The 20,767-nt window shown below is 32.6% G+C and overlaps 1 protein-coding gene and 2 long non-coding RNA genes across 3 annotated transcripts in view; 1 reads left to right on the top strand and 2 right to left on the bottom strand.

Annotated features, from left to right (window-relative positions):
• The window catches only part of LOC143911593 (uncharacterized), an 84,246-nt gene extending 79,663 nt beyond the window's left edge, over positions 1-4,583 (bottom strand). Inside the window, exon 1 of the long non-coding RNA XR_013260582.1 lies at positions 3,710-4,583. This is a non-coding gene — a long non-coding RNA (uncharacterized LOC143911593). The remainder of the gene's footprint in view (positions 1-3,709) is intronic.
• Positions 1-20,767, top strand: part of LOC143912065 (uncharacterized) — a 569,875-nt gene that overhangs the window by 285,178 nt on the left and 263,930 nt on the right. The window lies entirely within an intron of this gene.
• Positions 18,407-19,386, bottom strand: LOC143911851 (uncharacterized). Its single transcript, XM_077430916.1, has 4 exons — positions 19,223-19,386; positions 18,983-19,155; positions 18,706-18,902; positions 18,407-18,534 (listed from the first exon to the last, which is right to left on the bottom strand). Exons 1-4 carry the CDS (start codon positions 19,318-19,320, stop codon positions 18,487-18,489), a joined length of 516 nt encoding a protein of 171 aa, XP_077287042.1. The 5' UTR covers positions 19,321-19,386; the 3' UTR covers positions 18,407-18,486.

Raw genomic sequence — 20,767 nt, 5'->3', positions numbered from 1 at the left:
ATTTACGTACAAGACATTCAGCTACTGCGAATTACGTTATTTTGATTTATAAACAAGACGAGACCTTGACCCAGTTTCGAAAGTAGCCAGCCGACCTCCGACATTTGAATCCTGCGAATATCCTGTGTTTACGTTCTAGGTTTTGTTTACGCGATCCGAAGGACTTTCCTTCAACTTGCGTCGCAAAATATCGGAAAAACACTAGAAAGTACGTCGCAAAAAAAAAAGATTTAAATAATATTTACCAGCCACGATAATAAGTTATTAAAACGAAAACGCCGATCTTGCTAATATTTTCGTTTCGATGTGGGACGATTTCTTAATCGAATCGGCACCATTTACGCTAAGGGCAGTAGGTTGAAAGTGTTGCAAATTTGAGCTAAAAACCAGTAAACAAATGTGACCGACGGCAATCGAAGTGCAAATCTCATTAATTTTAAATAATCATGTGCGTTGCATTTATCCAATTCCGCAAATTTTGATAAGGAAAATGCACCATCCATATATTTATTTTTAAACGAATTGTAATTAATTTCAATTTTATTTTATTGATACTGCATAATATTATGTATTAATTTAATAACATAATATGGCGAACAAAAAATTCAAACTAAGTAAATGGTGCAGTCAGGACTCAAAAATTTCCCAATAAAGAAAAATACGAATGACAATGGAAAATTTTAGTAATTTTTTTAATATAAAAATTAGAAGATTAAAAAAATATATAATGATGGAAAATTGAAATTTACAGAAAATGTAAATACCAATTGAATAAATATTCTAGCACATAGTATTGGTTGCTATACATATAAACACATTTTAAATTTGCGAAGTCGAACCGGTTCGATTCGCTAATTTTATCTAATTTTATCAATTTCAGACGAATCGCCACAAATACACACAAATTCGCTTGACAGGCGAAGGTCAAACCGAAAGTTGAGAAAGTGCTCACTTCCCGAAAAACCACATTTCCATTATATGTATTATAAATTCATTAACGCCGAATTGAAAAATATTTATAATGAACGACAATAATAATGTTGAACTTTTTTAAAAAAAAGTTGCACAGGCTTGCGAATATTTGACCGCGATGACAAAAAAATCACACTAGGTCATGGACGCCAAGTACATATGTAATTGTTCTATATTTCATCATTCGCCTAGTTGTGTTGTGTTCTTTATTACACATCAAGCAATTTTTGTGAAGAAAAAATAAGTTTATTTTTGAAAAACATGTTGTTTTATTTTTCACTTTAGCACTTATTCTACCTATGTATATTTTCTTAAAGTAATCAAAAGTTTTAAAGAATATACTCAAAACTCAAAAGTATGTTTATACATACATACATAAATACATATGTATTATATACGTATGTACGTAGGTATACAATACATACAAAGGTAGGTTTTATTGACACTTGAGTTAAATCATAAAATTGTAATAATGCGCAACGACCTCGCCCACGGCGAATTTATGACCAAATTTTGTACTCAATAAGTGATCCATTCAATGAATTTGCAAACGCAAAAAATTGGAGCATGCGTCTTAAACTTGATATTAAAAAAAGTAGACTATAGCAATAATAACTAACCACGGTCAACGTGCGGTATAGTGAGTAATTTATAAATAAATTAAATAAGACTATTACAATCATGAACCCTTATAAGAATAACGTGAAATTTCGAATTATTATATAATATACATATGTACATATCTAAATATGTACTACGTACATATTTAGATATAATACATATGTATGTATATATATATATATATATATATATATATATATATATATATATATATATATATATATGTATATATGTTTATATGTATATATGTATATATATATATATATATATATATATATATATATATATATATATATATATATATATATATATATATATAAATATGTAGATAAAGGAAAGGATCGATTCTTTACGATTAGCCAAATATTGAATTTTTAGTATAACTTTGTGAAATACATATATAGTAAAATAAAATATATGTAAGTATATGAAAAAATAAATAATTAAATACCGATTTTTTTCCTACTTAAACAATATAATTTTCTATTACCCATTCGGATATAATATACATACACATAGATATGTTAAAATTTTATTATACTAGTCTGTACTTACTACAATTACCAACATTGTTTTTGTTTTTAATTATATATATAACCAAAAACACCATGCAGACAAGTTATCAAGTAAAATTATACATTCCAGGATCAGGATAAAATATTAAAATATAAAATAAATATAAGGATAATATAACAAATTTTGTAATCTGCAAAAAGTTGTAATCGATATGTACTAAACAAAAATTTTTTAATCCAATATCACGATTATCGATTTGTTCCATTTAATTTTTTATAAAAATAAGCAGAAGTTTAGAGTACCTATGTATATAAAAGTAGTACTTAATTTTGAACATAAATTCAAGTACATATGAACATAAATACATAGAGATCACTTGAGATTGAAAATAAAATGACCTTAACGTATTGACAATGTATGTATGTATGTATATACATGTATGTAATACTTAGGGTGGCGCATGTATCCGTATAGCGATGGTATAAAAAAATCATAACCAGTTTTAATAATCAATATACTCTTTAGAGGGAAACTTTCGATGACTAAATGATATCGCAATTTTTCAGCTTCGATTGATTTTAGCAGCTCCCGATTGTTTCTTTTTTATTTAGATTAACCAAAGGATAGGGTGTATGTCACTGTTCGCTACGCGAGCTATATTTGTGTAAAGTTCATTTTTCCAGGAATATCTTTTGGCCTATTCTTTCTATAGATGCAGTTGACAGGGGTTTTTAATATAAAATATAATATGTATTTTAATAAAATAAATCACAATAAATTAAATAAACAAGTACTAAGTATAAATAAATCAATAACAATGTAAATATGTATATTCGTGTTAAATGTTTTAGATAAGATCCGTCGTTTCCTTTTCCTCACTGTCGGAGGGGTTTATATGTATGTATGTGCATACCTACTTTTGTACTTAGGCTTGCACTTATGTACATTTAACGACATCTGTATGTTCTTCCGTAATAAACATTATTTCCTGTTTTTAACCATTCGGCTCTTTGAGAGTATTATTTTAAATAAAATGAACATCCTTGCTGGCAGCTAAATAATGTCTCGCTTAGAGAAAAAAGTATTTAGTTCATAGTAATTTCATACAAAAACAGTCTCAATGAACAGGCACTAAAATATGTAAAAGTATTCATTGCAGTTACGAGAACAATTTCAATTTCTTGACTAGCATTCGTCCTTTATTAGTCGAAAATAAAAAAGGTTCACACCCAATTATATTTTATACTACTCCCAAAAACAGCTAACACTCGTATATGCAAACCAATCCCCGCCTTCCAGCAGCTGAACACTAACATTTCAGACAGAAAATCCTAACAAAACCAGATTGAAACTGAAAATATGCAGGCGGAATTATGTAGGGCTGACATTTTTCAAAATAGTGCCATCGGAAATTTTCAAAATCATAATGCTATACATGTATATGCGCCACTCTATGTATATATATATATATATATATATATATATATATATATATATATATATATATATATATATATATATATATATATATACATATTTACCACCCATCATACATATATGCATGTAATAAAGCAACAATAAAACAAAACATGAATCTTACCAATATCAAACGACAGTGTTATTCCAAATGATGACATTATCCGAAATCCATAGTGCCATCCAATCCATCGTCACAAACTTTGGTCACCGACCGTCCAGTACGAAAATTTTGCACAAGTGAAAACAAATAAACAAATCAATTCACAAAAACGAGAAATAAATCACTGATACTCCACACACGTCGAATACGTAATACGATATAATAAAAACGGCGTCGTCGTCGTTGTTGTTGTTGTTTTTTGTTCTTCTAATAGAGTCTAATATAAAAATCAAAAGTGCTTCTAACGGCTCTGCAGAAGAAAGCTCAATTCACTTTCACATCGCACGTTGTCTCGCCGAGGCATCGTACGGCGTTCACTTACACATACACACAAACAAACGCACACACGACGAGAAATATTGTGTAATGATGTGTTTATAAAACGGCGTGTCAACTGTTGCGATTTCAGCACGCACAGTCGAAGTAACAAAACGTGAAAAGGGTGCGTAGGTAGGGTGAACGAGGGGAGGGGGGGGAAGGGGGGTATTATAAGTGAAGTGTCAATTTGTACTATCAGTTTGCCAGTTGGTTACGGAGAGACGCGACCCGAGTGATTTCGGTGGCTTTCGGGGTGGTTGCGTTCGAATTTTAGCGCGGTAAAAATTTCGTGAAAAAGCGTAAAAGTGGCGGTGGAGGGGGGGACGCGACGCGACACGACCGACCCGCCCGACAGACTAAAAGTCACTGACATTTCTCGTGTGGCAGAGCGAGTCGAGCGTGTTCGTCGAGGCGTGTTGTCGTCTCTGTCTGGCGCACGCCTCGGCCGCATCTTCCCTCTCGCCTCGCGCTGCACTCGAGAACATGTGCGCCGGTCGGAGAACCCGCACTCAGTACTCAACTATACTCACTACTCACTACTCACTACTCACCACTCACCACTCACCACTCGGTCGGTACTCACCGCTACAGCGAGAACGCTCGCTATAACCGACCGACCGACCGACGACTCGTCTCGCTGTAGCTGAAAATTTTTCGCCGATAGGAAATCCCGTTAGCTCTTTCCCTTTTATCAATCGCATCCTAATCTATCTATCTCATATACATATCGATATTTACAATGGTGGAATATATGTATAAATATTACAAAGTTAAGGAACACGGAAAACTCTGTGTTCCTTGTATCGGGGAATAAGAACGTAGTAGAACATTTAATCTGAACCAGTAATTCCCAAACTTAATACGGCAGTTGCGTAGATACCTCTTAGTCATAGCAGTCGTGTAGCAGTCAGTTGCCAAGCTTGACAGGGGGTCCTAATTTATGGTTCCCGAAAAGATGCACTAAATTGCATTGATTCGTAGCGCAGTTTCGAGAAATCATAATTAGAGCGCGGATAGAGAGCGTGCTTTTTCCAGGAATCGGGGTGGTTTTGCTCTATTTACAAAGCTAGAGTGCAAAAAAAAAGTTTCAGCGAACCTTTAACAAAGCATTTATAACAGTTGAACAATGAACGGCGCACTTTGGGTCCGCTCACTAGTCATAATTTTCAAAGGCACTCAAAAATAACTTACGCAATAGAATTTCCCAAAAAAAGGTTAGCGCCCTCGGATAACATACAAATACCCCTTGACGCTTTTTTTGTGGAATTCTATCGCGTTAGCTCTCCGTGAGCATGTTTGAAAGTTTGGATGTCTCGAGAGTGAATTTTTCCGATCACCCAAATATATGTATCTAAACATTGGTACACTCAATACAATTTAACATTGTTTAAAATGTCGAAAGTAGGTAAAATTACACGTAGGTAAGAGTACACAGAGCCGGCTCAAAGGTGCAGCAGACTAGGCACATGCGCCATAGACAAGGGGCGCTTCATGGCGCCCCCATTTTTATTTTTTTTATTATTAAATTGAAAAAATAATTTGTCTTCATTACCGAATTTATTCATAGCTATTCGTATTTTATTCATTTTTATACATAAAACGTGCCTATTTTGAATAAAAAAAATTTTTTGTCTTAATCTAATATATAATTTCGAAAGAGACTTTGTATATAAGTATTTTTGGTTGGAAACACCGAAAACAAACAAAATTTCTATGACGACGATTCGATATATATTTTTTTCGATTCATATATAAATTTAATAAAAAACAAATGAATATTTACTATTAGATTCTCCATGTTTTTAGCTGTTTATATTACAAATACTGAGCGAAGTCGGGTAAAACAACTAGTATAATATATTTTTCTTCAACATAAATTTTCAAGAACTTACATGAAATTTATTGTTTAAAAATTTAAGGGGGGGCGCCTAAACCAATCTGCCTAGGGGCGCCATATACCGTCGGGCCGGGCCTGCTTGTACATTCATAATATTATTTTGCTTCACCTTTATTTTACAACTTTAAAATGTGAACAAATCTATACAACTATTTGGCCTTGTATCGTTGCAGACCACAAAAATCCATTTGGGTTCAAATTGGATAATTAATCACGTAACGCCATAATTTTAAAAAAAGGCTTTTTTGCAAATATATCCGTAAGACTATGATAATAAAATATAATAAAATAAAATAATAAAACATGAATTTTTAAAATCAGTGAGCCATATTAATTTTACAATTATTATACTAATAGTCCTATATAAATATGTATCAACAAACAATTTGAATTATTTCATCTTATATTTAAAAATCAGGTTAAGAGCGTGGTTAGGGAGCATCTGATAAATTTTGCGTGGGGGCACAAAAAATTTTAGCTACGCCAATGGTTCCGATACTATGTGCCGCCCTTAGGCAGAGTTCAAAATGCCGCCCTTAGGCAGAGTTCAAAATGCCGCCCTTAGGCAGAGTTCAAAATGCCGCCCTCTTAAGAGATATTTTTAAAACGAATATTTTTTTCATGATTATAACTTCACAGAGGGTTTCATATTAATAGGGACTAAAAGGGGTGATAGATGAATTGTATTTTGAAAATATGAAATATATATTGTTTTAATTCAATATGCGCAATAAAAAGAAGCATGCGCCGCAGGTGAAAATTTATTTAAATTTTTTGAGAAAGTTTGTTGTGTTATTTTTGAGAAAATGTGTGATTGAATTGAGCTCATATTAATATGAGCTCAATTCTCACTGTTCTAAAAAGAGTATCTTCAAAAGTCATAATTTTTTCATATCTTCATCTAAGTTGTGTTGTGTAAATAAAAATTTATCCTCAAAAATGTGTGGTCATATCCATATGTCAGAAACATGATCCATTTTAGATATTAGTCAAAGGGCTGCTGGACAATTTGACTCTATAACCATTAAATCAATGATGTTACCGCCATTGAAAACTTACTCGTTGACGTTTTTTGACCCGATGGAATTGCCTTAACTGCCTATGCCTTCGGGACGCCACTGTGCTTAGGGCAGTGCTCCGTAACCTTTTCTCACCCACGCACACCAAAAATTTTCTCAGAATTCTACATACAGCCCACGACGAGTAAAAATATATTTAAAAAAGTTTATACGCTAAAATTAAATTAATTGAATAACACTTCATTTGATAAATATATGTAAGTTTAGAAATACACCCACTGGCTTATGAAAAACATAACAACTCATCATCATTCATTGATTATTTACATCTGTGATTATATCTACTTGTTTATTTTGAATGTGGATAAAAAATAATTAAATTCGATTAAAAAAACACTGGATGAATAATGTACCATATGACCTGAGGAATGATTTATAATATAATGCAAATTAACAGCATTTAAAGGATTGGCAGTATACAAAGTATGAAAACTTCATATTTTGTTCAACTTCATCTATGGCTAGTTGTATTTAGAATCAATTAGCGTTGTCAATCAAGCATTGAATATCAAAGATTTAAACACGTACGAAATCCATACGAAGGTGAGGGGGGGGAGGTTTGGTGACTTATTTACATAAAAAAAATTATGATGATTACAATTTTTGGAAGTAGGCTGTTAAGAGGTATGCGAGTCGAAAAAAAGTTAAAAGTCGCTATAGTATCTTATTCTCTGATAGGTACAAGTAATTTCCGAATTTTTCCATTATTGTAAACGTTGAAAATTTAGTATTTTGATAGGCACACTTTAAAATATCAGTCCAGGTCTGTGGGTTTCTACATACAAATCCTTCAAAATATAAAATTTCCCACAAAATTGTTGTTAATATAATATTATATGTATGCATATGTACTAATCCATTGATGTGTTTTTGAATGATTGATAACGGAATTCACTTATTCATTCATTGCCCCAGAAACAACTTGATTTTCCCCGAGTTATTTTTTTAAATTTAAAATGGGGAACATGCCCGATACGCTTAATGGAAGATTACTTAATAGAAATACATACATGAGATCAATCAAATTTTTGTACATATACCCAATTTCAAGATCAATGTATTTGTGCTGTCGTTTTAAAATTTGCTACTAATTTTGATTCAAATTATCAAGCAAATGGCCAATTTAAAATATTATACTTGTATTTTCAATCATTGATGAATACATGTATGTAGACACATAGTGGAATAGAAAAGCTTACAAAAACTACTTACAACATTATTTTTCATTTTTACTACTGCGATAAAACGCTGCAACGGTTTTTCCAATGTAGATATAACCTGAACCATTTCGGGGATATCTTCCAGCTTGGTTTCGCGTGCTCATCTTGCTCTCTTATCTGTCCTTCTTAATCCATTGTCCAGGATTAGATCATTTATATATTTGTTTTGATGAAATATTATTATATTTTAAGGTTTTCCGACACTATACACTTAATAAAATATACGGTTGAAAACAACTGAATATTTTTTTTCTTTTGTATTTAAACAATTGAAAGCATTTTTAAATGGTATGAAAAACATGCTGAAGAACGCTGTTTGAATTGAAGGGATATTTAATATTGAATAAACTGTAGGAATTCAGACTATTTTTCAGCAACAACGTGATAAAAATATCCACTTTGAATAATTAAGCGATGGAAATAGTAAAATATAGTTCTGCCAAGATCTTTTTTGTTATTTGGAATTACCTATTTTTATTATTTTCAGGTACTGTGAAAACTGTCTAAATTTATTTCAGCGTGTGCTCAATTGAGTTTCCACGCTCTGTTAACGAGAAAATAAATAATTTTCATGCGCGTCTTGGCATCTCTTACGCAGAATATTCCAATCGGTTAATTCGGGTGATATAATTAATTAAATAATTTTATTAATTATATCACAAACGATGTCAAAAATTGCATGAACATCAAACGCTTGTGAAAATTACCTTGGGAAAACTGTCAATTATAAATGCGGAAAATTGCATCTTTCGTCCAAAACAGTGTATAGTTGTACAATGTATGAATGTGTGTGGGTGTCAGGTTGTGCTAGGTAAGTGCAGAGAAAGGTCCAAACCGGTACCAGTGCCCAAGAGTTCTCATCCGTAACGAATCAACTTCTCACTTTTCCTCTCAGCTCGGTCCATTTGATCTATCGATTAGAAAAAAATCGTGATTTGCGAAGAAACCGCATAAAACTCAATCCACCAGGAAAGTGCAGCCTGGAAAAAATCTCAAAAAAACCAAACAATTCCTAATTAGAAATCTCCAAAAGCCTTGAAACTTTCATCATAATTATATACCGAAATCCACGATGGCGTCTATGAAAACTGTGATTCATTTTGAATTGCAATTGATTATTTTATTCGACATTTTTTATATACATATGCATGTGAAACATGTATCATGTAATCACAGAAACTGATTCCTTCATTTGGACCACTTCGATGGATATCTTTGTTATTAAAAATGCGATTGATGTAGACAAAAAAATTGGCGACGAATTACGCTTCGGACAGGTCGTTCACCTGAATTTGAAGATTTTTCTGGTTATCTTGGTAAATGTGAACTACACCTGTCAAGACGTCAATGGTTGTCACTTCGGCAAAATTTAGCATTTATTCAAGTTGAAAATATATTTTTGCTGTACGTATGCTTACTTTAGTTTTTAATCCTAAATATAAATGGTAACAAATCAAATGGCCAGTAGAATCAACGGGAATAAAGAAATAAAATAACAGTGTGTTGATTGATAACTTGTTGATTCTTTAACAATCAACAAGTTATCGATGATACACGTATAACTTAGATATTGGCTACTTATTAATTAATTGCCCAAATTATAATCAAGTAACTGACCATTTGAAAACGGTTCGGTGATTATTCCGCAAAGGGCAATCTCGCGCACGTCACCAAAATCCCGATCACGGAACATCTGGCACCCAAAAACTCCATGAATTGAAAGCTACCCACGCGAAACAGTAAAAAACAAATAAAGCACATATTTTTTAATCAATTTTATGAATTACTTTAGCAGTTTGGTTAGCTTTACTATATTTTATTGTCATGTAATCAAATATCGAAAATTATTTTATCAATATCAAAAGCAATGTGATGATAAAAATTAAATAAATTGTAAAAATGACTTTCATAAAAAATACCAAATATTAAAAATAAACGAAGTACCGAATTATAATATTTATATGGTTATATCAATAATAAATGAATCCCTTCTTTTATTTGTAATTTATTAAATTTTTAAAATTACATTAGTAGAAAATTATTATATAAGATGTCTACCATCATTGCGCATCACTTCAAATAAAGAATTCATGCTCCAAATTTAATTTATCTAAAGATAATAATTACCCACTTTCACACATCTTACATTTTATTTTGCTCCTTCAAAGTACATAGATAACTAATATTAAAGGCCATATAGTTTTTTTGATTAGTTAATAACTCATACGAATAACTATGCACCTACAAAATGAAACTTTTTGGAGTTTGACAAGTTTTCCTTTGATTGTAATATTCCGATCGGATTTGGACATCCCTGAGTATCCTAGAAAGACGCGGCGTCACCTTCTTTCTCTTCTATGACGGATCTCCTGGCTTTTGGTTTTGTGCCAAAGATTTATGTGTTTGTATACAGATTTTTTCAGATTTATTTTTACGGCGGTGTCATCTGTAAAGAGTTGCTTGACCGCTTGACATCTTTTTATTCCTGGAAACGACGAAAAGCTGTCGGTCGGTGAACGAAATAGCCATAAGCCAAAATTTCAGTCGAATTTGACTCGAGAAGATGGCCTCGTCTCTCTCGCAAGAGCTTTCTATCGCTCGATGTTGTGCAACAATGATCGAAAAATTTCCGATATCGTTTCGATTAGTCCGCCATTGCGTAATATTCGTAATATAGCAAAATCATTGCATTTTTCAATTTCTCACACAAAAAACACTTTCGCTTTCCTTTCGAATTTTTCGCGCTGTTGCCGAGCAGACACAGCGACACTCTGCAGCATTCGCCACGATTGCCAACATGAAAATCGTACAAAAAATATTTGAAAAGGAGGCTCTAATGTTAATCCTTAATCGAAAACGCAATTTGTTTGTTGACCTCAACGCTTGCAATATTGCATCAGCATGTATGTATGTAGCTATGGATGTTAATTAAATAGTACATCGTCTGATGGATCTTTGATTCTTTTGTTTAAAAAAACCAATGGTTTTTGGTTAATTGGTCATTAGGGATGTCCCAAGTCTGACCTGAATGTGAATTAGTAGTGTGCATTGATTAATTTGTGAGTCATTGATTGTGTGGTGACCATCGGTCAAATCGCTCATAACTGTTATCGAATCTGATGGCCATAACTATTGATGGCTATTTTTCATGCCGATATCGTTATGCGGCTGCCCTCGCCCTCTCCCTTTCCCGCTCACTCTACTTTCACCGACTGCTCCCCCTCTCGCTCACTCCCATTCTGCCAAACGAAAGACGGCAACGAACTCCAGTGTTGCCACACCGCCACTTTTCAATTCAATCCAAAAGCTATCCATTGATCTATCACTTTTATACTCCTTCATATTTCAGCATAATATTTTCATCCTAACAACTAGTACTAGTTGACATCTTTTCAATTGTCTTCACTCCTTATTTTAAATTTTATTTTTATTTGTTACATAGATGTATGTATACAGTGGTGTCACCCTAATGGTTTCCATGGGTTTCCGGAAACCCGTTGTTAAAAATCAAAAGTTTCCGGAAACCCATGATTTAATCTAAAAATTCATATAGTTTTTGTCAAAAATTAAACAAATCTTAAAAATTTAATGAACTTTCATGTAATAGTGCATTGGACGAAAAAAAATGTTTATATCTAATATATAATTGACCATTGTGGCGCTTTAGGAATTCCTGTTATGCCACAATGGTCTGTTTAGAATAAAATAAATAAATCACATACAACAGCTACCCATAACTTTCAATGAGACCTTGTATGTAAGTATTTTTAGTATTTAAAACAACTAGTGTACAATATTTTCAAAATAATTTTATTGAAAAAAAATTTCGAAACCCGTTGTTCCAAAATTGGGGTGACACCACTGGAAGGCTTGACAGGAAGACCTCAATGCGCCTTCCTAGACAATTGCTTACAAACAATGCAGCATTTTTATTACATAAATCACTGTATTTCGAGAAGCTGAAGAACACGAAATTAACAATTAATTAATTAATTAATCCATTGAGATATCTATGGACTTAGACTTGCACATATTTTTTTACATATTGTACATTAATTAAATACAGAAGATTTGTGATAGCAGGTAGGATGATTTTTTTGCCAATTTTGAGGAACCATTTGGACAATGATCCGATAAAATTGGCAAACTCTGATAAGAAACGATCGACTTTGAGTCACAAATATCCAATTCTAACTAGTAGTATTAAAGGCTAGCCCGGGATCGAACCCAATAATCTCTTGGTGCTAAACATACACGCAATCACTGATCCACACTGCTGGCTAATTATTATATTAATTAATTATATCCAACATAGCTTATTTAGTCAATTTTATTCTTCTTACACAATCTAAACTCTAGTATTTTACTGAATAGGAATATTCTTAATTTTAGCTATACCCAGCTGTGCGATACCCCCCAACTACCGGATCTCTTTAATTTAGGTCACATTTTTCGTTTTTGAAGTTTAGAAGGCCGTTCAAAATGCTGATAATGAATCAGATTAGATCACTTGCGTGTAATATCACTTGAGTTATAAATTCATTTTTTGCGCGAATATGCGTTGTTAACTGAAATTTACTCGACTATATTGCATCGAAGGTGAGGAATAAGCTATCATCTAAATCTTGTATCGTCTTTCGTTAACTTTCAGTCTATTTCAGACGCATCAATTCATAGACGGCCAGGGTGTACACGTGCTATCACATTAATATATGTATGTACACAGGGCCACCGAGAGAGGGGGGGAGGGAAGCTGGGGTTTAAGTTCCAGGGCTTGGACTACTTGAGGGGCCCTGTTTTGGGACATTCGACTGATCAATATTGATATTTTATATTATTCTACATTTTTCATTTCTCCGACGAAATTTCTCTTAGACTGTATTCGTTGAAGGGGTGGTGGCCTCATGTTGAGGGCTTTAAGGGTCAAATTCCTTGACCTTTAAAGTGGGCTTTAATTATTCTACATAAAAATACATATATTTCTTTAATGATACATGTAGATATATTATTATTCGATCCGAGCATTCTTTGTGTCCATGTGAAATCGTACCTGTTATATCATACTTTTTTGTTCGGTTATTATAACATAACATATAGGTATTTTTCTAATTATTTTCTTTTGTTTATCATATGGTATGGCAATCGCAGCATTCCTCTCGGCGGCCCTGTATATATGTTCATATGTAAGTATTCAAACTACTATAATTATTGGGTTTGATTGTTTTACCCAATCCACCAAAGGCAAGGAAAACTTGTATATAATAGTGGAAAAATAGCTACGATTTGTCTTCTGAGATATATGAACGTTTTTGATTGTTCAGATGGTTCAAAACTTTACACGATACAGTTATATGATGAATAGCATGAAATGCGCCTATGACGGCCGGATAAAATGAAGAAATAAAAATTGCAAAGGAGTGATGATACTCGTGTGATAATTTAGTGAGCTTTTCATGCAAGTGTGGCAACACCGGAGACAGCAAAGACGTTCATTGCACCCTGCGAGAAGGTGAATGACTCTTTCACCCGCTTCGCCCAACAAACGTAGCCGATGAAGTATCGCTGTCCCTCTCCGACTGCATGTATTGCGAGCGAAAGTAGTACTGCTGTCTCGTTTTAGTGCGAAAAGAAATTTCAATAGCGCAACACGCACCCATGTATATAAACACAACGCTTTTACATTAAAACTTTATTTATATGTATTCAGATCAATCGTGTAACTGATCATTTTACGATTATTACTAAAAAAATGGTTTTCGTTTTCATTTCAATTACACAACAATACATTGAAACCCTTCAAACTTTAGAGGAATTTTGCCAAGTTCCTGAGTTTTGAAGAGTTTTGCACTGCATGCGAATATGCATGTGTGTATTTGATGAGGTTATTTTCTTAAAATTTGGTTTCGTCATCAAATTGGTTGGTAAAGATTTGCCATTTAAACCAGTCGATGGTGTGATGAAGCATATAATTTCGTGCATGATATTTTCTTGGAAGGTGCGAAAGGCGGTTCAGAATACACTAACAATAATCCCTTAAGATTTTTCCTCATTGTATGCATAAAAAATGTTTCAATGTGTGGAATAAGTGTTTGGTATTTATGTACATATTTTGTTACATAGAATTGGGGCATTTTTTGGTAAGGTCGGGACTTGTTGAAATCCATAAGTTGACATTGGCTGAAACAAAATCACTTGAACTGTTGAAATTTATCAAAGCTATGTATGTAGCATAAAAACTTTTTCCAAACCATTTATAGGTTTGTTGCCATCTATGAGTTGAAAGTAAAACCATAGAAAATACTTACATTAAATGTCAGGGACCCGAACCGTTATTTTTTTCGTTCCGGTTCGGTAAAAAACAAAATTCGGATGTGACCAACCCATGACTTCGTCTATGTATTTGAGGAATATAAGAAGGTCAAAAAACAAAATTCGTTCACACATACCGGTGTGATGTAGCATTTTCGATGTATGGTAGCCATTGAAGTAGAATGGATAGAAGCGCTCTTAGCTTCCAAAAATGTTGCCACAAAAACTCCGTGCAAACGGAGATGTCGGCTGTTTTGCTCAGTTGTTTGTTAAACTCTGTAGCAGTAGGATCTCTTTGAAATAGGCTCTACTAGTGAAATTGTGTGGTAGCATTTTCGAAAATGCTACTTCAATGATGGTAGCATTTTCGATACAAATTGAGCGCAAATGTACAGAAACTTACATAAGACAAAAGTTCTACTTCCGGTTGTGGGATTTTGTTCGAAATTTTTTTATTACTTAAAATCACTATAATTATTATACGCAATAACTATCAAGAAAATAAAAATAATTTAACAGCTCAAATTAAAATAATGAAATATCGTTTAAAAAGAAATACTATTTCCTGTTTACAAATTCTGACCAAAACCTTATCAGCTCTAAGTTAGTACATAAATAATACAAATATAAATTTTCAGCTTGATACGTTCAGAGGTGTGGAAAGAATCGGGATCACAATATTTTTGACTTTTCTAAGAGGAAAAATCCCACTTCCGGTTTATTAAATTTATTGATTTTTTTTTAATTTGCATCACATTGATACAAGAATTATACGTGAATTTTTTCGTGAAGAGCACACATGTTTAAGGGGTCGAAAATATAATGGAAGAAAAATCGAACAAGAGTAAACTGTCACTGCCGGTTCATGGATGCTTATGAATATTTTATGCAAAAATATGTTAATATTTTAATTAGTGCGATGTTTGCGTTTGTTTTGAGGAACTAATTTTCAGAATGCCTGGTTTAAAATTTGACGTACCGATTTGTAAAAAAAATTCCAGATGTCGGTCGGTTCGGCGTGATCGATTTTTTGATTTAATATATTTCATTTTGGAAAACGTCTGTTCGCATATGTACGTACATATGTGCTACCAATAAAATTGATACGATTTTTCTTGCAAAGCTTCATATCAGGTTGCTTTTTGGATAATCAGGCTTCTCCAATATAGAGATTTAATTAACGTTTCATTTATAATTATGTAATTCATTTTGGTTTTGGTTAGTTTTTTAGGTATTATCATTTTTTACTTTATCTATGTATGTAGTAACAATAGATGAAGTTTTGGTTTTTGTTGAAAACGGAATTTTTTTTAGAAAAGGCGCCAAAAATTGAACCGCACATACAAGGAAAATATGTCCCTGTATATACATATGTACTTATATTGGTTGTAATACTTTGTAAATCTTACTTCATTTACTATTATACCCATTGTTATAAATCCTATTTGGTATGATTCATGCCAAATGGGATTTACAACTGTCCGTCAATTCGACCGTTATTAATTTACAGCGTGCTCAATCATGTATCAAAGAAAGTCTGGACTCTTCGATCGATGAATCTCAAATTTTTGCTTGTGAGTTTTCAGAAAATGATCCAGGTTCCGAAAGTAGAAAGAGGAAGATGGAAAATAGTGTAGGACTGACTGATAAAATATGGGAATACCTAAAAATGAATAACGAAAAAAAGACAAAATTGGACGGAATAGATCGTCTATTCAATAGCTACGCTCATGCTTTCAAAAAACTTCCAAGTAAAATGCAAAGTAGGCTAAAACTAGAAATAGTAACTTTGTTTGCCCGGTTCGAATTTCAAGCTGAAGAAGATACTAGCGCTAGTATGACACCAAAAACACTTGATAACAAGTTAGCAAGTAGATATGTTAGTTAACAAGTAGATTTGATTTTTCCAGTACATCTCAGAATTTGTTGGCTAGTCCTTCATCTGTATCATCTGCTGAACTTAGAAGACCACGATCGGCAGATCCAAATTCAACTACTTGTATAGTTGTTAGATGAGTTCAAGAGGTAATTGAATTTTCTAGAGCATTTCAGGCTTCTCCATTAACTAACTTTTATGAGTTCTCCATTTGAAAACAATGATAATACGCAACTTTATGATTATGCTGAGTTATAAAGAATAACGGTAAAGATCTGGATCTAGGCTAAATATTAAACAAAGGGGAAATATAATTGCAATTAAGATTAGATAGTATTACCTTTGTACACTTGGTTCTTTGAATTGTTAATTGTGATAATTATGTTATTCGTAAAAAATATTTCTTATTTGTAAAAATTATTTGTTATTAGTGGAACTATATTTATGAAAGTGAATATGATCTAAAATAAATTACAATTACCATCCTTATGTTACCATATTTTTTGTACGACATACTCGTAAAAAACAATTAAAACATATGTACCTTAAGAATATTGCCAACTTTTCTTTGGACAGAAATAGCCTTCCTTCAGTTAGTATCATATTTTTTTTCTGCTACGTTTTATCAAATCATACAATTCATTAAAAATATTTATTGACATTCAAAAGTAAATATAAAATTGTTCTTCATCTGCAAGCTATTCAGTAAAAATTTAATTCAATTCTCATTGTTCTTCTTGTTTTGAGTTAATTGAGTGCACCAAGTATTTTCTTTTTATAAGCTTTTTCTTTAGGCTCCACAAAAATAATGCTTCCGTCTGTCCACGATATATTTTATTATTATTATTTTATTAATTGAAAAATCAACAGACAGGATGTACATAGATATGTATAAAAAAACAAATAGTAAATAAATAATATATGTAACATCCGAGTCCAATAATAGATTTTTACATAAATGAAAAAGATAAATATAAGGAAAACAAGGCATGACAAAATATGTAGAACAATGCATAATTAAACTATAGTATTAAAATATTTGGAAAAGGTTATAAAATAGAATATAAGAAGAAATTGAAATTTACAAATATAAAACAAATGAAAAAGGTAAATACAAAATAAACAAATGAAAAGGAAAAGAATGAAAGCTATAATATGATTAAATAGCACATTACATAACTAAACTAAAGTATAAAAATATTGGAAAAATAGAATAGGAGAAGAAATGAATCAATCGGTCAAGATTCTCTTGATGTTAGACCTGAATTGATGTAGGGAAATACCAAATAGATCAACCTCATTCAGCTCTCCGTTAAAAATACGATAAACGCGCTGCAGATGAAAATATTTTTGGGAATTAGTATTGAAAGGATCAAGTGAAAAGAGTGCAACGCGTCTAGAGTACCGAACTGGGATTCTGAAATTAACCTTATTCAGTAAATCAGAACAATCAAGGAAACCATTTATGAGCTTAAAGAAGAATATAGCATCAGTATGTCGTCGCCTGACAGAAAGATTGTTAAAAGAAAGGATTTTTAAAATGTCGGAAACAGTAGAATGGGTATAGGTAGGAAAAAGGTAGCGTAAGGATTTAATAAATTTAAGTTGAACTTTCTCAATACAATTAATATGGGATAAATAAAAAGGTGACCAGATAATTGAGGCAAATTCAAGGTGAGACCTTACAAAGGAAAAATAAAGTAATTTTAGTACATAAGGATCATTAAAGGGTTTTGCTGAGCGGAGTAGGAATCCAAGAGATTTAAATGCTTTGTTGGTAATAAAAGAAATATGTTCAGAGAAATCTAGTTTATTATTGAGTATTACACCAAGATCCTTAATAGAAGATGATATATTATGATACCATAAGATAGTTGTGGATTTGCATAGTGAACAAACATTTTTTGTTCCAAATCTTTATACACGTATAGATATTAATTTCGAAATTAAACAGAAATGAATAAAAACTATTTTTATTTGAAAAAATATTTTTTACAATAAATACAATACATTCACAAGTTATAAATTACAAAACAGTGTTACCTCATTTTCTTGTTTTTAGCATTGTTAGATTTTTGAAGAGTAGGCTGAAAAAGACGTATAAATGCGTTTTATTAAATAATATGGTGAATAGAGGGGGGGATGGGGGGACATAGACCTTTATCCTCCCTTTCTCCCCGAAACAAAAGAACGAACACAATAAAAGTAACTGATTTATAAGAAAACTGATTTTTATTCAATAATAAAATAATTGATACCTTTCCATACGCCATTAATAGGTCTCCTTTTGATTTATGTTTATTATCAACAAATTTCTTTTTCGCTATGGATTTTCCAAGGCCATCTTTCCCCGCTTGTTGTAACTTTTTTTGCGAGTCTTCTAATATCTTTTGCTTTTTCTTTTGTTCTAATATTAATTTATAATTTTTGTATTCTTTTCGGTGGGGTTTGGCACCTAGGAAAAAACAAAGTTAAATACTTTTTATATTTATGTTGCTCACATGTGTGCCCCAAACTTTGAATGAACGTCAATACCTAAGCTAATAGCTAGAGCAACTTTAGCCTCTTGTTGTTCTTGGGACGTGAAAGCGGTCATTCCGAATTTTATTATTTCACGTCTCGCTCTCTTTATATCGATACCTTTTCTGTCGTCTGTTTTGTCAACTGTGTCGTCCATATTAGTTTTCGTTTTGTTTTCAGTATTTTTTCTGAAATAAAATAATTGTATTTTCACAAATGTTTAATTTATAGGTTATAAAAAAATAAAAAATGTACTTTTGAGATTTATAGCTCTTATAGGTGACTAATTGGAAGTCAGAAGCTCCAGAGGCTGCAGCGAGAGCCGCCCGAGTTGGGACAAAACCTCTCGACATCTTCGAAAAACTCCGATAAGCGACACACACCAGCGTATGACAGCCTCTTCGCTGTCAAATAAACATGTTGCTTTTGGTCGAAAAACCCAAATATATGGCCTTCTGTCGCATAGCACGTCAAAATTGTAAATCAACTTCCAGGCAAGTTAAAAATAAAATTTTCTGTTTAACTATAGACAAGACCTAACCATGTGGGTTATTAAGTAAAAAAAACAAGAGACCTTTGATATTACGAAGTATCTTCTGTGCCCTCAATGGCGCTTTTATTCACTTCCAACTAATAACAGGGGGTTTGGTGCAAACGATCGAAAAGCGCCAGACAGATCGAACCACAGATTAACTGGATGGCTGCTTTAAACGCAATTCTCGACTTCAAGAATGAAAAATTGCACATCAGATGACGAGTAACCTTCCGATGTGCACAGATGCAATTATTAAAATGGTAATTATTAAAATTGAGTTGAATCTTTCTGGCGAGTTTTTAATAGTTTGACAAGGAAAAATTCGGAACTAAAGTATCAGAAGCACAGAACGTATACAGAGTAGGTATGTCGGGACTTCGGGTAGATTTCGCTTAGTGTAAGTGCGAGCAGTGCGCACGCATAAGGTACACGTGTCGTTAATCTGTGGTTCAGTCTGTCTGGCGCTTTTCGATCGTTTGCATCGCATCGAATAGCAGGATACTAAAAATTCACCAAACTCCTTAAAACTGGTGGCCGTCACTGCATCGAAAGTGACTTGAGCGAAAGTCGAAAGATCGAAATTTTTATGACAATATGTGAAATAGTTCGTTTACCAGGCATACGGGTCTACCTCACGGGACCGAAAGTGAAAAGCCCGAAAAAGCAAATATCGAAAATCGAAAGATCTTAAGTCGAAAGATAAAAAAAGGGTACATGGTAAACAGTACTATATATATATATAATATATATGAGTGGCATGCGGTGAAATTATCTCTATTTTTGTCACACAGCCTTGTTTAATGTGCGCGCGCAGGATACGGGAGGAAAAGCCTTTTCCTCTTGTTCCTGTTGTATCCTGCTCGCGCAAATTAAGTGAGGATGTACGACGGGGGGAGAGAGAGTTTTACCGCACGCCACTGATATACATATATACTACCCGTTTTTCATACGTATGCATGGTAAACGAAAATTTTCGACTTTTTAACATTCGGTGCGGTATGATGAGCGGGTAGTATGCATATACAATATATACATATAGTACCGTTTATAATGCATAGATTCTTTTCGATCTTTCGGCTTTCGATGCAGTGACCTTTTTTTTACAAACCTTCTTTAGGTTTTCTCTTAAAAAAAATTGTTATTTTTTTTAAATACAAATTTTTATTATAAATTATTGAAAACTTATGGTGCCTCTATTATTATTTTATCTATGTATGTAGTAACAATAGATGAAGTTTTGTGATCATGTGAAACTTTGAACTCGA

Source organism: Arctopsyche grandis, chromosome 5 (assembly GCF_051622035.1).
Source record: "Arctopsyche grandis isolate Sample6627 chromosome 5, ASM5162203v2, whole genome shotgun sequence".
In the NCBI taxonomy this organism is placed as follows: domain Eukaryota; kingdom Metazoa; phylum Arthropoda; class Insecta; order Trichoptera; family Hydropsychidae; genus Arctopsyche; species Arctopsyche grandis.
This window is presented reverse-complemented; position numbering and strand designations above follow the sequence as displayed.

Coding starts and splice junctions, on each gene's coding strand:
- LOC143911851 (XM_077430916.1), bottom strand. CDS start 19,320: ATGTCGAGAGGTTTTGTCCCAACTCGGGCGGCTCTCGCTGCAGCCTCT. Junction 19,156..19,222: donor AAGAGCTATAAATCTCAAAA/GTACATTTTTTA, acceptor ATTTTATTTCAG/AAAAAATACTGAAAACAAAA. Junction 18,535..18,705: donor TATTAATGGCGTATGGAAAG/GTATCAATTATT, acceptor CGTCTTTTTCAG/CCTACTCTTCAAAAATCTAA.